General features: G+C 42.5%; 1 protein-coding gene across 1 annotated transcript; it reads left to right on the top strand.

Annotated features, from left to right (window-relative positions):
• The first annotated feature begins 441 nt into the window (after nt 1-441).
• On the top strand, nt 442-20239 carry LOC308280453 (beta,beta-carotene 15,15'-dioxygenase-like). Its single transcript, XM_080720729.1, has 12 exons — nt 442-579; nt 1848-1976; nt 4372-4501; nt 5463-5610; nt 8403-8550; nt 13045-13265; nt 14213-14383; nt 15298-15393; nt 15724-15829; nt 16747-16841; nt 17234-17345; nt 17988-20239. The coding sequence occupies exons 1-12, from the start codon at nt 516-518 to the stop codon at nt 18140-18142; spliced, it is 1575 nt and encodes a 524-aa protein (XP_080576855.1). The 5' UTR covers nt 442-515; the 3' UTR covers nt 18143-20239.
• Nucleotides 20240-23514: the final 3275 nt, after the last annotated feature.

Genomic DNA, 23514 nt, shown 5'->3' with positions numbered 1-23514 from the left:
TTTTATGCACACAAACATGCATGTTATGTAATATATTAAGCCTATAGGGCTATATTGGTTTGTTTTGAAACAATTATGCTTTATTTGTAGTCACTTTTACATTGCATTCCACTCATTCTGTTTCATGTTATTCAGTTGGGTATTGCTTTGTCTCTGCCTGGCCGAAAGGCCTATAGGGGGTCCTATAGCCATTCAATTCATCAACCTTTTACTTTATTTTATTGTTTTACTTGAGTAAATGTACAAATTGTCTTTTCCCAACTTGCCTGATATGTAAGTAGTGGTGGAGGTTTGAGTTTTATTTTGAAAAGGCAAAGGAAGTAGAGGTTGTGTAACAATGCAACTAGTACTGTATTACATAACAGAGAGAGAGAGAGAGGGAGAGAATGAGAGAGAGGGGAGTGGTTTAAATTAGGGTCACAGTACACACACACAACACATGTTGCCTCTACCCTGAATTCTTCTCATCCTACTGCAACTGCATGTAAACCACTTTACTGGGAAAATAAGGGAAAATGCAATCCATATTCGCAAAGAACGGAACAGAAACTCCAGAGCCGGTGAAAGCAGACATCAAAGGTAAGGCTTTGAAACTTATAAAACTCTCACTAAAGAGTTTCAAAAGATTTGGGAAATCATTATGAAAACTTTGAATAGTGGGCTAAATAATGTATTTTTTTTTTCATAGTTTGTTTTTACTGCGTTACTGATTATTTGAATTCTTTCGTTATTATTTACTTTGCAGATTTACATTAATATCGCAAAACAAACATACATTAATAGCCCTATTTTATATTTTGCCCATTGGACCATAGCCGATCCACAAGCTCACAATGTGAAGCGTTGTGAGCTTGTAGATCTAAAATTTTTGCTCAGTTTTCGCCCCTAGAATAATTAAATGGTGCATTTATATAGCGCTTTTATCCAAGGCGCTTTACATAGATTGTGCATTACATTCACACACACATTCATACACCGGTGGCAGAGGAAACCATGCAAGGCACCAACCTGCTCACCGGGAGCAACTAGGGGTTCAGAGTCTTGCTCAAGGACTCTTCGACATTAACTCAGGGGGAGCCCGGATTCGAACTGGGAACCCGGATTCGAACTGGGAACCCTTCGGGAACCCTTCGTGCTCTAATAACCGTTTCTCTACCCCTGAGCCCTTATTAAGGGGTTTAGGTTATTGAGCCCTATTTCAAAACATTCAGAAAATTCACTAACATTTCAACTACAAGGCAATTCAATGGGATTTAATTACTTGAGCCAGCAGAGCGTGCAAGTACTGCATTCAGCTGCGTAGGTATGTGTAGGTATATGTCGGTGTCTGTGTGTGTTTAAGCCTGTGGCCCAATCAGGGACCTGCATTTCTGGCAACGTCATCATTTACAGCCAATGAGGGACCAGCATTCCTGGTGATGCCAGTGGTGATGTAGCCTCGCGTAGCCAGGCTTACTCATCTGCGAAGAGAAAAGCCTGGTGACAATATCAGGCAGAGACCGTTCAACTTCCGCCGTGAGAATTTCAACAGAAGACTACAACGCATGACGTAACTTCCGTTAAACACAGCACTTCCGCCACTTCCTCTAGAACCAACCGGAAGTCATATTGTGGCCAGGGTGGTGGTGATGTCACTGGCATCGTCAGTGGTGATGCCCGTGGTCAGCACATCACCTCATGGCGCTCTCTGCTGGCGCACAAGTAGGCCATACTTGCCCTAAATTGGCACCTCGACAGAGTGCCGTTCTAGTTAAAACATGCTCTCCTCTCCTCTCCTCTCCTCTCCTCTCCTCTACATGCATGCGTGCGTGTGTGCTTGTGCGTGTGTGTTGCTTGCGTGTGTGTAGGGGCGGTTCCTGATTGGCTGCAGGGTACCCTGCTACGCAACGGTCCGGGTCTGTTCTCGGTGGGAGACTCCGCCTACAACCACTGGTTTGATGGCATGTCACTGATCCACAGCTACACCTTCAAAGAAGGTACGTTGGATTACAATCCTGGATTACATTCAGATTATAATCCTATACAGATAATCCATAAGCGGAACCACTCTACCAGAATGGGCTTGCCGCTCTGACATCACGCTCCGGCTTCACTGTGATGTCACACTAACAGAAACCCTTTAATGCCCACTAATGGAGTTCCCTGATGTCATCAATATTAATGATGCCCTGTTAGAGAGATCCCTGTGATGCCGGGGGGAACAAATCCATTTTATGCCCAATTGCCCATATATGCAGATCCCTGATGTCCACATCACTGTGACTCAGACTCATCAGATTAGCAATGACTGAATGAAAATCCTACATCTGACCTCACAGACTCAATATATGACCTGTTTTGCCTGTGTCCATTTATGCCCATATACTGTATGGAGATATCTGTAGGCATATCTGTCTGTCTGCATCCATTTTATGCCCATATATGGAGATCTCTGTATGTCTACATGGATCTCCATATGGGTACCAGGGGTCTCCATATATGGGTAACTGGTCCTATAAATATCACTGGCCAGATGGCCAAGACATGGCGCGACCTCGCCCCGAGGTCGCTTGTTGCCCTGAGGCGTCTTACTAGTTATATACGCTTGGATTATAATCCTATACAAATGTGCCCTTTGAGAACGTCTCACGTCATGCCATCAGTGAGACAGTTACAGTACAGTGGATTGTTAGTAAATTGACAGAACATTGACAGTGAGAAAGGAGGGCATTTGTAAAGTTGTTGTTTTGTAAATGCTCTTCAGATTATTTTATTCCAATGAAACGAAGTGTTGAAAAGTGACACTTGTTTTCAGTAACAAAAGAAAGGAATTAGCAAGGATGAACTGTGAAAAGAACCTTGTATTTCCAGAAGAAATATTGCAGGAAATGTACAGGAAAGCCTGATGTTTTGGAATAGCACATCTGTACACATGGATTATAATCATATACACCTGGATTATATAATCATATACACCTGGATTATAATCATATACACCTGGATTATATAATCATATACACCTGGATTATAATCCAGCCTTTCTCAAAGTGAGGGTGCTGTGACACAAGACAGTGCAGCAGAACCCTTTGATATACATTTGGACTTCAGCAATATCACCTTATCCACTTAGACACTCTGAACACTTAATACATACTGGTGGGTTTGTTTTTGATCTACACCAAATCTCTTCGCCAAAGATAGCCGATCGACAAGCTCACAACGCATTGCATCGCGATGCATTGTGAACTTGAAGATCGACTATTTTGCGGAGAATGTTCCCCCCGGTATAGGGAGGCTGGTTACATGTATAAAGTTATTTTCAATCTGTCCCTAATCAAGTTTTCACTATGATATACTGTATCTTAGGAAAGAGAAATGTTTACATATTTACGTACCCTAATATCTATGACATACAGTAAATGTAAAGTGCTATAAAAGTAAAACTTTAATTCGGGGATGCTATGGATGAAAAGTCTGTAAATGTGTGTTTAGATTATAATAGATGCTGTATTGTATTGTTCCTTGTTCATGACAAACCGCTATCTTCCAATTCACCAATCCACTGGTTCCAAAGCTGTAGGTAAATTCACCAATGCAACATTGAATGTTACTTCCAAGAAGCACTGTATTTAATTTCACCATCAGAGCGCAGAAGTACGGTAATGAGCTCTGTGGGTAGGCATGTGGGTATGTGGCTGACCATAGATATGAAACACTAGATACCTCATCCGTCTCTGCAGTTTATTGGAGCGATGTGTAACAACTGGAGTCCGGACGTCCGGGGAAAAATCGAGAGAATGCTGCCAGTCAAAGTGACTACTGGCCAATCACAGCGTGACTTTTCCGGGACTTATCAATTCAACAGAGCTTTATTGGCGTATGTGTGACGCACAACACGTGGAAGCGTTTCACGCAGAAGCGATGCAGATTCCCTTGGTTCCTCGATGCATATACCTGCCCCCAGAGCCGAAGGAGGCGTCTACCTTTCTATGTCTATGTGGCTGACAGTACCAAGGCTGGGCCTTTAGCCAATGAGGGAGCAACACATCCACATACAGAAAGAGCTCATCACCCACCCTACCCTACAAGTAGGCCATATTTGGCTATATAAGTGGACAAGGCAAGGCGCAAGATGGTTAATATGTGTATTTAAATGTGGTTCTCAAACATGTTCATGGCATGTTGTGCTGTGTTGTTGGGGAGGTGTACTACAGCAGTGGTTCTCAACCCCCAGAGGGGGTCCCCAAATTATTTTGGGGGGACCCCAGATGATTAGCTTATCGTGTAACATTGTTTTCTCACTCAACAGTAAACAACCCAACATAAACCTTAAGTGTATAGAGGGTACCTGCACATTTCTAAAGTGACAGTGCGGTGTCGTGTGTCTTTTAGGCGAGGTGTACTACAGGAGTAAGTTCCTTCGCAGTGACACCTACAAGAGGAACAGCAGAGCCAACAAGATCGTTGTGTGTGAGTTTGGAACCATGATCTACCCTGACCCCTGCAAGAACATCTTCTCCAGGTACACATGTACACACCTGATGCTCGTTTCCCTAAAATAACATGTACAGTACACAGCCGGGTGGACTGGACATCTGGCATATGGGGGTGAGCCGACTATACAAGTGGGCCTGTGGACCAAAAAAATATAGTTTTTGCCCCGTTTTAGGATAGTTAAGGTAATTTTTGGGCTGGGCGGCCACTAAGTGTAGGAGGCTAATCCTTCAGTAGTAACGGCCCACATAGCAAAGACACGCGAAAGTAAGCGTTTGTTCAGTAATGTGATAGGCCCGCTGGTTTGTCTATCATCTGAATACCAGTTTAGTAGCCCAATCACAGGCTATACTGTGGCCCAGGAGTCCCACCCAAACATATTACAGCTGATAAACAAGCCCACAACTTGGAGCTGCCTCGACGCATTGTAGGCTTGTAGATCTTCTATTTTCACTAGTTTGGGTCCTGCGGGCAAATGTCTAATCTTTCTTTTCCGGGTCTGAAAAGTATGGGAACCACGTGAGCATTCACCTATTGTGTAATGCCATCCTCTCATCCAGTGCTTCTCAACCAGCGGTCCGGGGACCACCAGTGGTCCTTGAGGGGGTCCCAGCTGGTCCCCAGCTAAATGATGGAAGAGTCGTTAACCAAATGAACCCTTATACTGTAGATCTTCAACTCTTGAGTGTTAAATTATTGTTAAACATCTGCATTACTTAATTTACCAAGAAGTCTACACAATTAGAGAATGTAGAAGAATTGTTATTTTGCCTGTTATCTGCTCTATGGTACAAACATTAATACAGCATGGAATTGTGGACACAATCTTATCCAAATAACAAAATATTCTAAGTCTTGGTTCTGGGAGGTTAAATCTCATCAAATGGTGGTCCGTGGCTCAAAATGCCCCAAAAATAACGGACCTTTTGACGTGAAAAAAGGTTTAAAACCACTGCTGTAACTAACTACCCTCTCTCTGTCCGTCCCAGGGCCTTCACTTACATGTGCAACGCCATCCCGGACTTCACAGATAACAACCTGATCAACATCATCCGCTACGGAGAGGATTACTACGCCTCTTCAGAGGTCAACTACATCAACCAGATAGACCCACTGAGTCTGGACACTGTGGGCAGGGTGGGTTGTACACACACACACACATGCAGTCAGGGACGTGCTGGCCATTGGGAAAAGTGGGACAACTCCCAAATGGCCGGTTCATTCCCGGCCGGTCCAGGCCGGCCATTAGGAAAAAAAATGTCGGGCAGAAACCTTGTATCTCCGAGTTTCAAATTTGTACATTTTATCGCAAAGCAAACCCCTGCTTCATCATACAAGGCCGTCGCACAAAAGTAGTGAAAACAGCAGATCTACAGGCACACAATGCTTGTAGATCGGCTGTTTTCACTAGTTTAAATAATTTTTAAAATTATAAATACAAAACGGTTTTGGACATACAAGGTTTCCACCCGACAACGACGAAATATAACTTATGTACAGTAATTAACGACGAAATATAACTTATGTACAGAAATTGGCCCACTGGCTTGTCACTTGTCATGATCTGAAATGGCAAATCTTTGAGTAGCAGCAGCGCTATAGAGAGAGATCTCTCTCTATAGCTCGCAATGAGGGCCTCTCCAACCCTTTTTCCCGGGCTGAATCAGGGGCCCAGCATGTCCCTGCACGCAGTGAATTGACATGTGTGTCATTGAGATCAAACCAGTCTACTTTAGTTTGACACACACTGCTAACCCATTCGGTTAAAAACTAAAGGGTGCTTCCGTGTAAATTCCTACTAACGACAATGCTACAGGTTTAGGGCAGTGGTGCTGACAGGTTAGCAGGATCTGTCTTGAGAGATTACGTTTTACAGTAGCCTACGAAGGCACGATTTAATTAAATTCAAAGGAGCTTTATTGCCATGAGAAAACATACATTTACTTTGCCAAGTGTCAAGATATCACCTTCACATTGTGTCTTCCAGACACAATGCTTGAAAATTAAGCAATTTTATACAACTGTTGCCCTTAAAAAAACATGTCAAGTTAATTTCATTGTAATTAAGATATTCGATAGGAATTTGTATTTTTTTAATGCCACATTTAGCTACTATGTCCCTGAACGTCACATGAAAACGGCTAGCCTAGCCGCCTAGCATAGTGTGGGGAGAGAGGAGCGCTTGCGGTCTTTCGTGACCAACGCAGCTGATTTCTTTACTTGATGAGAGACAGTGCAGTAGTGCTCGTTATATGCACGGTTGGAGAGCCTGTTTTCCATTGAGAGCCAGACTACCTGTTGTATGACAAGCAAACGATGTGTCACATCGTAACTTGCTCATTGGATGTAGATCTGTTATTTTTCCTATGCTGTTGAGAACATAGTTGATCTCTGTCAAAAACAAATCACGTTCATGGTGTTGTGTGTTCTTTACAATAAGATTCATATTGTAGATGTTGGGTTATCTTTAGGACGTGTGCACTCTGAACCACGCCATTGCAGTAAAGATATACTATTATGTTATAATAGACACAGATTAGATAACATTATGTCATAAATGACAACACTATTATGTTCTGGACCGGGTGGGAATGGAACCTGTAACTCTAGAGGTGCTGATGCCTTGCTCAACCCTGTAGTTAAATCTCTATATTGTGACAGTTATCATTGCTTTAGAGTGTTTGTTCAGTAACAGTGTTAAATAGCTCTATATTGTGAGAGTAATCATTGCTATAGAGTGTTTGTTCAGTAACAGTGTTAAATAGCTCTATAGTGTGAGAGTAATCATTGCTATAGAGTGTTTGTTCAGTAACAGTGTTAAATAGCTCTATATTGTGAGAGTAATCATTGCTATAGAGTGTTTGTTCAGTAACAGTGTTAAATAGCTCTATATTGTGACAGTAATCATTGCTATAGAGTGTTTGTTCAGTAACAGTGTTAAACAGCTCTATATTGTGAGAGTAATCATTGCTATAGAGTGTTTGTTCAGTAACAGTGTTAAATAGCTCTATATTGTGATGGTAATCATTGCTATAGAGTGTTTGTTCAGTAACAATGTTAAATAGCTCTATATTGTGAGAGTAATCATTGCTATAGAGTGTTTGTTCAGTAACAGTGTTAAATAGCTCTATATTGTGAGAGTAATCATTGCTATAGACAGAGTGTTTGTTCAGTAACAATGTTAAATAGCTCTATATGAAATGATATACATGGTGCATTTGTATAAAGTCTATATCCAAGGCACTTTACATAGATTGTGCATTACATTCACCCATTCACACATCGATGCCGGAGGAAACCGCAAGGCACCAACCTGCTCACCGGGAGCAACTAGGGGTTCAGAGTCTTGCTCAAAGACTCTTCGACACTAGCCTCGGAAACCCAGGCTTTTATTTTGGCGATAGGATACTTCGACACTAACTCTGGGGGAGCCCGGGATCAAACTGGGAACCCTTCGGGAACCCTCTGTGATCTAATGACGGTTTCTCTACCCCTGAGCCAATGCCAATGTTGTGATAGTAATCATTGCTTAGTGTTTTTTTTTTCAGTATCAGTGTTAAATAGCTCTATATTGTGGTTATTATTTCAAAACATACATTAATCAATTATTTCGGCTATTTGAGAATAGCCGATCTACAATCGCACAATGTGTCATGATACAAAGCATTGTGAGTTGTAGATCTGCTATTTTTCATGAGTTCTTTCTATTTTTGGTACTTTAAGTACATTTTCATACCAATGCCTTTGTACTTTTACGCAAGTACAGTTAAAATTCCGGAATTTATTCTGCTCTGTATTGCAGAATGGTTACTTTTAAGTAAAAAAAACATTTTAGCACTTTATCCACCACTGCAGTAGCCATCAACCTCATCACATCAACCTCATTACGATGAAATACTCCATTACAAGTAGAGTAAATGTTTCTACAGGTGAACTACAGGAACCACATAGCCATCAACCTGGCCACGGCCCACCCTCATTACGATGACGAAGGAAACACCTACAACATGGGAACAGCCATCATGGGTCTGGGACGACCCAAGTACGTCATCTTCAAGGTCCCCAAAGACGCCACAGGTACCAGAACCCTAAACACACGCACGCACGCATGCACATGGAAAAAAAAATACCCTTAAGCCTCTATCAGAGTCCAGGGTGAAGAGCTATTCACTTAACCGCGGTGTAGTTTTCTAGCTATCACCTAAAAATACCTAGGTGATAGCTAGGAAACTACAACGCGGTGAAGTGAATAGCTCTTCACCCTGGACTCTGATAGAGGCTTTACAGTTACATTTGTACAGATCTGCAAGGGTTTGATTGATTGATTGATTGAAGACTTTATTAGAAGTTTGCATAAGAAAAGGTACAGTTTCATGACGGTACAGCTGGTACAAGGTCTACTACTACTAAAAGGAGATCCTAGAAAAGACTAAGCTTATTTCCACAGGAAACCATTTTGTTCCATTTGTACACCACAACAAAAATATACAGTATATAACAGTTTAGATTGGGGTGTCAGAGATTGTTTAGAAAATAGTATAAAACTAGGCCTGTGCCCGGGGGTGTGGGATGAGGGATTGAATGGAATGAAGGGAATGAACCTCAAAAGTAATGTTGGAGAACCCAGAGTGGTGCCCGTTGGGCAGAACAGTCACCATCCATGTCCAGTTTAATACAGTATCTGGCTTAAAGTCCTGTTCGCAATTTGGTGTTAGGGGAGTTTCTCACCTGAACTGAGTCAGTGGGTCCCTAGACATGAAAAATCACCGAGGTGCTCGTCCGCCATAGTGCCAGGAATGGCGCAATGGCCATATCAAATATGGCTGCCATCGGCTATGATGAAAATCCAACTTTTCTGTTTCTGGGTGTATATGCACATGTAATACCTCTATTTGGACTAATTGTGGTGTGGGGAATTCATTTCTGATATTGTTTTGACCATTTTGGGTGATTTGGACCTCAAAAGGTCATGGTCAAGGTCATTTTGCTATTCTGAAGACCGTGGGCCATAACGTGGCCATTGTTAGGAGTAAAAACAGGTGCAGTAGGTCTAAATCAACTAATGCTGACATGTATAATTCATTTCTGACATTGTTTTGACCATTAAGGATCATCTTGTCTTTGAAATATCAATGTCAATGCCATTTTTCAAAAACGATTTTGTTCATTACTTGCACTTTTATAGTATTTTTTGTAAATGTATTACTATTTTATAGTAAGTTTGTTTTGTTTATAACAAAAGACATACTAGTGAGAAATACAACAAGTAAACATCAACATTTAACTTTAAAGGGGGGTTTTAAATGGGTGTTTAAATGAGCAAATAAGACTATTTACGAATAAAAGTGACAAATACAATTACACAACAAAATCACACACACAATTAAATAACAATTTCCCTCAAAGTACACCACATTGTGATTGTGTGCATGCAAGTATAGTATGAGGTGTTTTTACTGGATGGATTTGTCATTGTTCCATGGCAAAATATGATGCACACACAGAACTCCATCAGTGTCGAGTGTCTTGCTTCAGACATGGCAGGAGTGTACTAAAGTCAAAGTGCTCCTTCCATCCATCAGAGCTTGACATTGACTTTTTGAGGCAGTTGTCCTTTGGACAAGTATATTTCCCATTCACTTGTCTGGGGACAAAAGTCACTTGTCCGGATAAAAATGTCATACATTGAAATAATAACAAAAGGACGGCTAATGACCCCCCTTGCTCCCTCCACTCCATAGTATGGGCACTTGTCCCAGACAAGAGGACAAGCTTTTATGTCATGTCCTGTTCCATGTTCCATTGGTTCTAGTCTTTCCTCAGGTTCCTTGGCTGTTGCAAGCAGGTGGCAAGAAATGTGTTAGAAAGGTGCCTTGTTGGTCTCAGCAGTTGTAATTCTCTGCTACCAATACTGTGTCTTGTTCTGTCAAGGTTTTTGCCTCTCCAAAGTTTGTTAGATATTGTACTCGGTCAGAAGCCATAACTACATGTTTAATCCTCACCTGGCCCATGCAGTCATCTCCTGTCTCCAAGGCATATGTACGGTACCTTGATTACTGTCTTGGCTAGTGGTGCTCCAAGATGAGACTGCTTGATGCAGTGGAAGTGAGTCTCACCAGTGCCATACTGCTGCCAGATCTCCTTCATCCCCAGTGCTTGGAAATATGGGGTGTAGTATAGCAGTAATGTGAAGGACACAACAACTCTCTGGGGTCCGCTCATAGTTTCCGACATCCCATTATTCTGACCATTAGGTTAGTGAAGGTTAGGGATAGGCTTAGTTATAATGGAGGCTGTACATGCACCAGGTGTCAGCCTCCTCAATCCTATTCAAGATGTATGGGATCTCTTCTCCACTAGCGACATCATCAACAGAGACAACAGAGCTGATAATGGTAAATGGACTGCATTTACAGTAGCACTCTTCTCCAAAGCGCTGTACAATGTATTTCACATTCGCCCATTAACACACACATTCACACATACATTCACACCATGAAACCATGCAAGGTGCTCATCGGGAGCAGTTAGGGGTTCAGTGTCTTGCTTAAGGACACTTCGACAAATAAGCAGGAGGCAGCCGTTCTACCTACATCGCCACAAGTTTGAATGGACACCATATTCCGAACACACATCTGGAGAGCTGTTTGTTCTCCTCAGACACCCAGAATTTGTAAAGTTGATGAGGGATGGGTGCGTCTGTCGACTCTGTTATCTCTGATGATGAGTGGCTCCCTGCAAAAGGGGCTGGAGGTGAAGAGATCCCAAAGATTGAACTAGATTGAGGAGGCTGTCACCAAGCTGCTGGTACATGTGGAGTCAACTGGCCCTATTATAACTAAACCTACCCATAACCCTAACCTAATGGAGGGAATAATGGGTCGCCAGGATTATGAGTGGACCCCAGAGAGTTGTCGTAGTGATACTTCCAAGCACTGGGGATCAAGTAGATCTGGTAGCAGTATGGCACTAGGTGTGCAGCGGCACATGCTTCTACAGCATCAAGCAGTCTCTCATCTTGGAGCACCACTAGCCAAGACAGTGATCAGGGGACATATGCCTTGGAAACTGGAGATGACTGCATGGGCCAGGTGGGGACTAAGCATGCAGCTATGGCTTCTGACCGAATACAATATCTAACAAACTTTGGAGAGGCAAAGATCTTGACAGAACAAGACACAGCATTGGTAGCAGAGAAGTACAACTGCTGGGACCAACAAGGCACCTTTCTAGTGCATGTCTTGCTACCTGCTTGCAACAGCCAAGGAACCTGAGGAAAGACTAGAACCAATGGAACATGGATGGATGCAAGGAACACTTTGACTCTCGAGGATATGGCTGCCTTGCTGATGGATATCGGTGCATCATATTTTGCCATGGAACAATGGCAAATACATCCTGTAAAAACACATCATACTAACTTGGATGCACACAATCACAATATGGTGCACTTTGAGGGAAATTGTTATTTAATTTTGTGTGTGCTTTTGTGTGTGATTTTTATTTGTCACTTTTATTCGTAAATAGTCTTATTTGCTCATTTAAACACCCATTTTAACCCCCCCTTTAAAGTTAAATGTGGATGTTTACTTGTTGTATTTCTCACTAGTATGTATTTTGTTATAAACAAAACAAACTTACAATAAAATAGTAACAAACTTACAAAGAATACTATAAAAGTGCAAGTAATGAACAAAATCGTTTTTGAAAAATGGCATTGACATTGATATTTCAAAGACAAGATGATCCTTAATGGTCAAAACAATGTCAGAAATGAATTATACATGTCAGCATTAGTTGATTTAGACCTACTGCACCTGTTTTTACTCCTAACAATGGCCAAGTTATGGCCCACGGTCTTCGGAATAGCAAAATGACCTTGACCATGACCTTTTGAGGTCCAAATCACCCAAAATGGTCAAAACAATATCAGAAATGAATTCCCCACACCACAATTAGTCCAAATAGAGGTATTACATGTGCATATACACCAAGAAACAGAAAAGTTGGATTTTCATCATAGCCGATGGCAGCCATATTTGATATGGCCATTGTGCCATTCCTGGCACTATGGCGGACGAGCACCTCGGTGATTCTTCATGTCTAGGGACCCACTGGCTCAGTTCAGGTGAGAAACTCCCCTAACACCAAATTGCGAACAGGACTTTAAGCCAGATACTGGATTAGTTGTGCAATACCCGTTGTATCCGTCTGTCTGGCTGGCACTCCATGGCTGTTCCATGTCCAGTCCAGTCTATATCATCACCACATTTGGGCACTTCGGTGATGTCAGTCAGTGATGTCAGTTGGGCATTGTTACCATGGCGACGACACTGTGTAGTATCAGCGATGTCAGCATGCAGAAAGTCGTACGGCGGACGGACATTCGCTAAATTAATAGTTAGATGGGGGTCCCTGGCTTAATGCAATGGTTCTCAAACTGAGGGTCGGGATGATTTGCTTGATATGCAACATTGTTTTCTCACTCAACAGTCTAGGTAAACCATGGTTTGTGTATTTCAACAAGGAGCGTCGTAAACCGTGGTTTGTGTTTTGTTCATTCCAATCCAGACAAGGAGCACGGTAAGCCGGCTCTGCGCAAGGTGGAGACGGTGTGCTCCATTCCGTTCCGCTCCATGCTGTACCCCAGCTACTACCACAGCTTCGGGCTGACGGAGAACTACGTGGTGTTCGTGGAGCAGCCCTTCAAGCTGGACCTGATGCGCCTGGCCACCGCTTACTTCAGAGGAGTCAACTGGGGCAGCTGTCTGAAGTATGACAAGGACGACACCGTGAGTGGTTTTATATTAGTTCTATACTTATACTGAACCAGAATAGTGGCTATAATGCTGTCTGAAGTTCATAGGGGGAGTCTGAAGACTCACCTCTTCAGACTCCACCTATAGCCTATAGCACTTACCGTAGCACTTGCCCACACCCAATGACCATACATGTAATTTAACATTTGTTTTTTAATATAGACCGACCACAGGCCTTTTTCGACTTGGCATCATATCGTAAACATCAAAGCTTTAGTGTGTTTGCCCTAAATCAGGGTTTTCAAACTCATTTCGGGGTGCGGGCCGGGCCGCATTGGACGAAAGGTGACTTGGTGAGGGCCGCATCCAATTGCGGATGCGCTATGCGTGCTCGGGTACGTTTACTTACAGAGCTGTAATTGGCTTTGTCTGAGTCACTGCTATAACTACAATAAATGATTTTAGTTTATTGTTTATTATTAAGAAGAATAAGTACTTTAATTATTTACTTTAAATATTGGAAGTTATAGGCTACAATACATTTGGTATGAGAGGTAAAAGAAATATGCTATTTTTTGTTAAAGAAGACCCAATAATCCATCTGAAATTAGAATTTGGGGGAGGGGGTAAGGAGAGGCATTTTGACTTAAAACCTAACTTAAAACTCATGACCTGGGCCGCATTGGACCTCTCCCCGGGCCTCAAATGGCCGCCAGTTTGACAACCCTGCCCTAAATAGTACATTTTATCACCTCCGGCCACTCTTGCAAGAACGGTTGCCACTCCAATCTTGTAGATCTGCTATTTTTGTCTCTCTGTCTCTCTGTCTGTCACTGTGTGTGAATATCTCTACCTATCTGTCTGTCTGTCTGTCTTTCTGTGCATTCTATCTCTGCCTGCATGTCCGTCTGCCTGCCTGTCTGTGTACATGTGTGTGTGTCCACCTGACTGTCTGTCCTCCTGTCTGTGTGTCCTCCCAGACATGGTTCCACCTGGTGAACAGGAAGACAGGGAAGGCGGTCTCCACCCGTTACCATGGCGACGCCCTGGTGGTGTTTCACCACCTCAACGCCTACGAGGACGGCGACCATGTTGTTTTTGACATAATAACGTACAAGGACAGCAACCTGTACGACATGTTTTACATAGAGGTTAGTAGAGTTAACCTAACTATAACTATAACCAACCTGTATGATGCCTGGCACCTCCATACCTCCAAAGCCTGATCAACCCCTACAACATCAGCCAACACAGGGATGCTGACAGAACCCTCACTCGTCCTAGACAATTCGCTCTGGATTAAGAGCGTCTGCTAAATGCCTGAATTGTAAATTATATATGTTTTACATAGAGGTTAGTATAGATTACCTATAACTAATTATAATCAACCTGTACGATATGTTCTACAGTACGGTATATGGAGGTTATATGTTTTAGAACGGGGTAAGAGAGACAGTTTTCACTTAAAGGGATAGTTCACTTTCAAAAACACCTTTGGTCATTTTATCGTCTACTCTTTTGGGAACACCCCAGACACTTTTCTTGATATTTGATATTCATTTTATCAGACATGGCCCCTTTCGATACAAACCATTGTAACTTAAAACTCCATTTTATCCATGGTAGATTATCATTTTCCAAAATAATAAGGCGGTATAGAGACCAGGAAGAGAGCAGAAAGGATGGAGGGGAAAGGAACTGGTTGGAATAACGTGTTCCTTCCACGCGCTACGTCCTACCTGGCGAAGCTCCCCGCTGTCAGGTGATAAGAAGCGGCCGGCTCACTCCTCATGCACTGAAGGAAGCATGAGGTTGGCAGAGGGAGAGCAGCGCCCAGGATTACAGTTTAGGATTATTGGCAACGGGTGAAAAATGGGTTACAAAAATGGTGTGATAAATGATTTACCGGTAAATAAAACATCCAATAATGTGGTTCCCCATGGTTTCAAGTTGTAGTTATGAGGTCAGTTGTAGCTTATTGTAACAACTATAATAACGGATACTAACTACTATAACTGATACTAAATTAATACTATCATAACTGTGTTGTATGTCTATCGTCTAGAACATGAGGCAGAACACAGACGACTTCATCGAGAGCAACAAGACCTTCTCTCCTCCCATCTGTCAGAGATTTGTCCTGCCTGTCAATGTAGACCAGGTGACACGCACGCACACGCACACACTGCATTGAGCACCAACAACAGTGTAAAGTCAATGTAGTTACATTTCTTACGGTTTCTCTTTACGGACTTTCCTCCTTGCTCTCCCTCACACAAGGCCAGGACTGCTGGCCCAGCAGATCTACAAGCTCAAAAAACATGATTTAAGCTTATATATGTGACAATATTTTGTGCTTAAAATAAAAAAAGTAACCCTGAAAACATAACATACGTAACATAATGATTTTTCCACCTGACATGACTGTTATCAGTGTGACACATTGTTGTTGTTGTTGTTGTTGTTAATGTCATTGTCCTTGTGTTTTCAGGACAGTCCTCAGGGCACCAACCTGGTGACGTTGACAGACACCACAGCCCAGGCTGTCCTACAGAAGGATGGATCTGTGTACTGTACTCCTGATGACATCTTTATAGGTTATTACAATATTATATTCTAATAATATCTACTGTACTCCCGATGACATCTTTATAGGTTATTACAATATTATATTATAATAATATCTACTGTAGTCCTGATGACATCTTTACAGGTCATTATCCTACTGATAAACAACCAAATGTCTGTCGGTCCGATGTCTGTCTGATATACATGCATGCTGACCTCCTACATTTGGAGTTAACTGACATCACCGATACCGCCGCCTGTACTGAGCATGCGCCACCGCCATGGCAACAGCCACATGCTGAAACAATCTGGAGATGACTGACATCACTGATACGCCTCGGTTCTCCAACATTACTTCTGAGATTCCTACGTTCAACCCCACGTTGCCCCTATCGATGCCAAACTTTGCACACACACTCCTTAGCTGCCAAACCACAACCTCCACCCATCATTTCTCACATGCCACTCCTCTAGCGCCCCCATGAGGCAGATTCTTGCAAAACAAACAGATTTTGCTCTAAAATCACGCAAAGCGGTAGCCAGTATGTCTACAGTCATGTCATCAACATGGATCTGTCCCATTTAGTGCCAGCATCAGGCCGATTTTTTAAAACACATTTTTGGACACTGCTCCTACAGATTTTGACCTAAAATCACGCAAAGCGGTACACAGTATCTCTAAAGTCATGTGATGTGATCAACATGGATCTGTCCCATGTCCCATATTTCCTCCTGATTGGCTGCCATTGCCTTCTAAAGTTTGTGTATGAGACCTGGCGGTCGCTTATCTCCCGATTAGGGAGTCTTACTGGTATATACTATCCGTACACCTGATGACATCTTTAGAGGTCACATGCACATCTCTATCAATAAATACATAATCTATATCATAAAATACTGTGTTGTGTTGTATTAATTATGATCATATGCTGTGTTTTTGGATCAGGGTTGGAGCTGCCTGGCATCAACTACAAGTTCAATGGTAAAAAGTATCGTTATTTCTATGGATCCAGAGTGGAATGGTCTCCTCATCCTAACAAGGTAATGATACATTATTATAAAGTGTGACAATACCACATGCATGGGCATCCGCAAAACCCCAAATAATCATATTTTAACTGGGGACCCCCCCCACCCTGACGAGCACTAAGAGTTGAGGCATTTTGTATAACACGGTTCTATTGTGATAACAATGCAGCTATTTTCACAATTTCTGCCTTTACTATTTGACTATATGACTATTTTAGAGGTATTAAAACATCCTTAAATTGTCACTTTAGAAATTTGCAGAAAGCAGATACCCTCTATATACACTTAAAGATTATGTTGGTTTGTTTACTGTTGAGAGAGAAAAAAATCTCTCCATGTATCTATCATGTTGTGTTATTTTACAGATAGTAGGTTGACATAGTGCCTGTTGTGTTGTTTTACAGATAGCTAAGGTTGACATAGTAAAAAGGGAACACAAGGAGTGGACTGCAGAGAACTGTTTCCCGTCAGAACCTGTGTTCGTCGCCTCGCCGGGAGCCGTGGAAGAAGACGATGGTGAGGAAGAGTTCAGGGGTCAATAGAGCTGTTAACAGACAACGTCACAATGAACCAGAATGCGCCCAATGTATGCTAATTAGTCAGGCCGGGCCGGGCCTCGGGCTCAATGAAAAAATAAAAAATTAAATAATTGTATTACTTAGAGTTCAAATTCTTCCAGAACCCGACCCTACCGGACGCGATGACGCAACCTGAAGTTTTTGGGCTGGGTAGGGCTTAAAATGTATGCTAATTAGTCTAGCCTGCAGGTCGCCACCAAATGAACCCCACCGCTTAGGTCATAAGATGCAATGGGTGAGTGGTCTGCACTTGCGTGTTAAAATGCATCGCATCAACCTGGGACCTCGAAACAACAACCCATACTACATGGCCGTGTTCTTCTGACAACAATACTGTATGTATCGAAAAAAACACTGCCAGCTCACGCTAAGGGAGGATGTCAGGAGTCACCAGAAAAAAAGACAGTGTTTTGATTATTCTATCATGGTTAAAATGGAGTTTGAAGTTACAATGGGTTTGTATATAAAGGGGCTCTGGGTGGGGAGTGCCTGATGGGTGCCTGATGAAATGAGTGCCTGATGAAATATCCCTTTAATAAAATATTTGAGTAGCCTACTTTTTCCACCTGTATGGTTGCAGGTGTGATCCTGTCCTCGGTCATCTCTCCGGACCCGAACATCTCTCCCTTCCTGCTGATCCTGAACGCCCAGACGTTCCAGGAGATCGCCCGGGCCTCCATCGACGCTACCGTCCACATGGACCTGCACGGAATGTTCATCCCCTCGTCTGTGTAATGCCTCACACTGCCAGGGGGAGGCAGCAACGGACTGTATACTAAAGATAACATTATAATGTTCTCCTCCCTTCTTCTGTGTAATACCTCACACCTCCAGGGGGAGGCAGATACCTCATTCGTCGCTGCAGTTCATTAGAGCGACCTGTAAAGAATTCCAGGAAGTTACATTAATATGTAATACGCGGGGTTTGTGAATTATGGGTATTGCTTCCTGTTGTTAGTCATGTATTTCATTTGAGGGATCAAATCAGTCAACAATAATGTGAAAACTCAACCTGACAGAATTCATAAAAGATCTTAACTCTTTTACTGCATCAGACGTTCCTGTTCGCCCCAATTTTCAACCCAGCTCGTTGCCAATACGGCTCGTTCTTTTTACCTCTTCTGATGACTGTAAGCTGATGAGGGGTCGCGCCGCCGTGTACTGTAAAAACATCTCCCATAATGCTGCTCTCAAAAATCCACGCGTTAGCAATAATGGAGTCCCAAATCACTTCCTGGCTTTTTTCTGTGGATCTGTTCTAGAAAATGCATTTCTGTGCTCTGAATGTATGGCAAGCGAATCGGCCCAATTCACATGAATTCTTTGTATAAGGCTGCCCTCTGCCGCCAGCTAGGCCAAAGTACACATACAAGCGTTGTATTGTAGAAAGAATTAGTTTGAAAATATCAATAGATAATTTTCTATAACATCACAAAGGTAAGCTGCTTTTTGCTGGCACCAGCCCCAAGAAATACATTATAACATCTGGCAGTATGATTAGTCTGTCCACTAACATCTACCTCCACACAGCTGATTCTAATTGATGCTCGATGGTAATTATGCAGAGATTCAGGCGTCACAACCGCAACAGCAGACAGTAAGAATGAAACACAGGCCTGGAGTCACAGATATAAAAAGCTAAATTAAATACCTCATCCGCCACTGCAGTTCAGTGGCGTGACTGGTAAAAAAGGACTGGCGGAAGTGCATAAGTGTGGAAGAAACTCGGCATCTCAAAGTGACTACTGTCCAATCACAGCGTATCTTTCCCGGGACTTCAACTAAATAGAGCTTTATTGGCATGAGGAGACAAACGTTTACATTGACAAAGCAATGGAACCGTCCTTCAGAATTCAGGAAGCTTACCTTAAAAAACAAAATGCCAATATCTTTTTACCAACGTCCCAGAGCAGGAGGAGGCGTCTACCTTTCTAGTCTCCTCAAGAAGGAGTCCGCCCACTTCACACAGATACAGGAAGTAAACCGAAGATGGTGTGTCTTGCTATTTCTGTCTTGGGTTAGGCTACTGCTAAGAGCAAGTGTCAAGAGCCATTGATCATTAACACTTGGACTGCCATACTTTTTTATCCAAGGCTTTCTGTATTTTTTTTTCACCTGATATTTGAGAACATGAGGGTCCCTGGACCACACTTTGAGACCCACTGGTGTAGCAGAGTGACTCCAGTGAGTCAACAAGCACCATATCAGCACCCTGACTCTGTTTGAGCAGAATGGAACAGAGCCTTTATTAGTATCATTGATAACATTAAATCTGTTTGAGCAGAATGGAACAGAGCATTCATACTGTACAAATAATTTGGCCCTGTTAATTCCCTACCTAGGCTACTTTCGTTGTACACTAGAGTCGCATAAATGTTGCAAAAAATATATCCACAAGTTTCCGCGGGAGTTTACTATCAGGACCAAACTTCCGGGTTTAACAGCAGACATACAAGCTCACGTCGCGTCGCAGATGCAACCCGTTGTGAGCTTGTAAATCGGCGGCGGAAGATCGATGCAGACGTTTGCGCAATGCACTATGGGGCGTAGGAAACTCGTGGATATAACTGATCTACAAGCTCAAAATATGCCACCATGTGACGCACTGTGAGCTTGTAGATCGGCTGTATCTGCTTTATATTATTTTTTAAGTGGAAGTGTTTAAGTGTCACTTTAGGTTTTATAAATATTTATCCAATGAAAGGTATCGACAAGGCCTTGCGGCTGAATTATAATTTCCTAAAAAGTAAAGGTTTTGGACATACAAGGTTGTCACCTGCTTTAATACATCTTTTATCAGATAACATGGAAACAGTATGTTTTTAAGGAGGATGTTGGAAGATTTCAACTGCACCTGAAATAATTAAATCATTTACACACTACGCAATGTCACAGAGACGTGTGTTTTCAAGGAGTTAAAGGTATATTCAGTGATTGTATTTCATTCAAATAAAAATATAATTGGTAATTTTTTCATTAATTCGCCTCACTAGAATGTGTGCTGCTGACCATATCAGGACTTCCACCATGGCCCGTGTTGCGAGCATAGCTAGATTTGGTTTTCAGAGGTGGCCAGCCAGTCCTCAACCAATCAGGGTAGAGTATTGCCGTAGTTATGTTATGATGTTTAGTTATGATGGTCAAAATAAAAGTTTTGAGAACCACAGTCGCTCTGAATTAAGAACGTCTGCTAAAGGCCTAGATTGTAAACTACTGAACTCATAAAATGCCACAGTCTTGTTGTAAATCAGTATCATACATATCCTGAAGCTGGAGACGTAGGCCTACCGATATTCAGTGATTGGGTCTAATGATCAAAATGAGAACATTATAATGGTGTTAAAAAAAATAATAATAAAAAAAACTGAACATTTCCTCGCTGAAAGGCCAGTAAGGGACAAGATGACCCCCGGCCACTTTCATTATCACTGAATACACCTTTAAATAAACAAATCAAAGCATCACATTCTTGGGTGCGTTTGGTGACATTAGATGATTGATTGATAGATTGATTGAATACTTTATGACCAGTTTTCAAATCGTACAGCGGTACGACAAAATGCCCTATGGCAGGGCTAGGCAACCTAGGCACGGGTGCCAACAATGGCACAGGGGAGGGTGAACACTGGCACAGTGGCAGAAGTGTGAGAGAGGATTTATATTTTAAAATCAAATAGTTTTACTGTAAAAGTCGGGGAGATAGATGAGTCTAATGATCGTTATAACAATGTCCTGCCAATCAAAATATGGAACATGGCACTTCATTTCAAAAAGGTTGCTGACCCCTGCCCTATGGCCTTGTGTGAGGTCTAGTATCACCCTAGCATCAGGGGTTTAGGTGAGTGCTAGGTGTGAGGTCCTGACCTGACCTGATCTGTACTTGGACCCCTCCTTTTTTCTCCCCTCTACACAGTGGTAGCCTGGGATTGCTTGTCATGACTGGCTCAGGTCATAACAAAAGATTGGGGGAGAGGAGACATAGCAAAAGTGTAACAAAGTGTATTTATTAAATAAAAGCCCAGGACATTAACTAAAGAATGCTTCAAAACAGCTGAGCTCAACATAATGTATAAGGATCCTATGAGATGTGGAGTGCAGTAATCAGTAGTGTAAGTGTGGATGAGTGGAACATGGTGTGGTGCAGAGTGTTGGGTGGAAAGCAAAGCTAGAACAAACTAAACATAACAGAACAGAACAGGGGCTAGGTTGAAGCCCTTGAAGCTGGTTGAGGAAATAGAATCTCAATGGATCGGTACCAGACCGTACTACAACACCACTACCGCCAGGGGGTGTTGGTGTGTTCGGTCTGGTTTATTAACCAGTCAAGGGGCTTGGAGCAGAGGTTGGTGGAGACGTCTGCCTCCTCTGGATCTCAGCTGCAAAATGGCATGGGCTGGCTTTTTATAGCCTCCTGGAGGCACCGGGCCCAGGTGCCCAATGAGCCATTAGACCAACAAGCCAATGAGGCCCCACCCGGCTCACCTACTAGGAGACAGTTAAGCAAGGCAGGCACACCTCTAATGACAGACTAAATGTGTGGGGCATGATCTAGCCGCAAATTGCAACACTAGATTTTATTTTAATCGGATGAATCTAGGGTTGCAATACCTCCCATAGGCAGCCAATGCATCAAAACAGTTTTTTGCTATCTGATTGTATTAAACGGTGTCAAACTCACCAAAATTGGGGCTGTATGGAAAGCTTGGAGTATCCTCTTTCTATCTGCAAAGTGTTTGTTTCATAGAAATCCACCGTAGACATGTTATGAGCTACTTTCTATCAAGAAATTGGCTTCAGGTGATTATTTTTTCTAAGTGCTGGAGTTTGGAAGCACTTGTGGGAAGTCACTCAGCGGTCCTGTGTACCAGCTGGTTCTAAATGTTGCATAATGCAGGAGGCAGCGGGACGCTGCGTAATAGAAGACGAGCGCTTCCGAAGTTCAACACTTCGAAAATAAACCATGTCTGCTCGGAATTCTTGATAGAAAGTAGCTCATAACATGTCTACGGTGGATTTCTATGAAACAAACACTTTGCAGATAGAAAGAGGATACTCCGAGCTTTCCATAGAGCCCCAATATTAGTGAGTTTGACGCCGTTTAATACAATCAGATAGCAAAAAAACTGTTTTGATGGATTGGCTGCCTATGGGAGGTATAGACGGGTTTCTGGTCCACGTCACGTTTGATTCGGTACCAAAATTAGCCAATGAAACCAGCGCTCCCCAAAACAACAGGTTTGGGGATTGGACGGACTGATTACATGATACAGTCACCTGTGCATTTAGTCTCAATGTTTGTAAACAAGAAACCCGTCTATGCAAACCTAGATTCATCCGATTAAAATAAAATCTAGTGTTGCAATTTGCGGCTAGGCATGATCACACGCTTCACATTTCGGGCTTTGATCCGGTCGGGAACGGATGGTGTCCTATACGTAATTTTGTATTCAAAATGGACTACACTTTGGCCGGAACTATCAAACCGTAATTGGTTGTAACCCAAACTGATTCCTCGCGTTCCATGGCATCATTATTTTAAGGGCCTACCCAACAACCCTGGATGCAGCGTAGTTTTGATTATTATTTTTAAATGTAAAACATATATGGGTAATAATAATAATAATATATATAATATTAGTTACCTACTCCTCCCGCGAGGGAAATTCAGATATCGCAGCCCAACCCAGCTGCTTTTTTATCAGCTTTAACCCAGCTGAACTCAACCCAGTTATGCCCACAAGGAGCGCAAGGGGGAAGGGGTGCAGTGATAGCTGGAGCAGGGAACCGTACATGCGACCTCTGGGGCCTCTGGACACTAACCACTCAGCCATCACTGCTAAATGTGAGTCAATGTGAGTGTACTTAGCAGATGCAATTTAGTGTGTGTCTGCCTTTATTATGAATACGAACCAAGACAAAGCGACGCCGCTTCTTCTGCCATCCGGTCTAGACCGGATCAAATGACCTGTTGTAAACGAATACCAGGCTTTCCCCCTAGAAAGCCTGGTGACGCGCGGTTAACACAGTGGTTCTCAATCCGTTTCATTTCAAGGACTGAAAATGATTGACCTGATATGAAAAAAAGGAAACAAATAAATAAATAAAAA

Source organism: Nannobrachium achirus (genome assembly GCF_963921795.1).
Source record: "Nannobrachium achirus genome assembly, chromosome: 24".
NCBI lineage: Eukaryota > Metazoa > Chordata > Actinopteri > Myctophiformes > Myctophidae > Nannobrachium > Nannobrachium achirus.
This window is presented reverse-complemented; position numbering and strand designations above follow the sequence as displayed.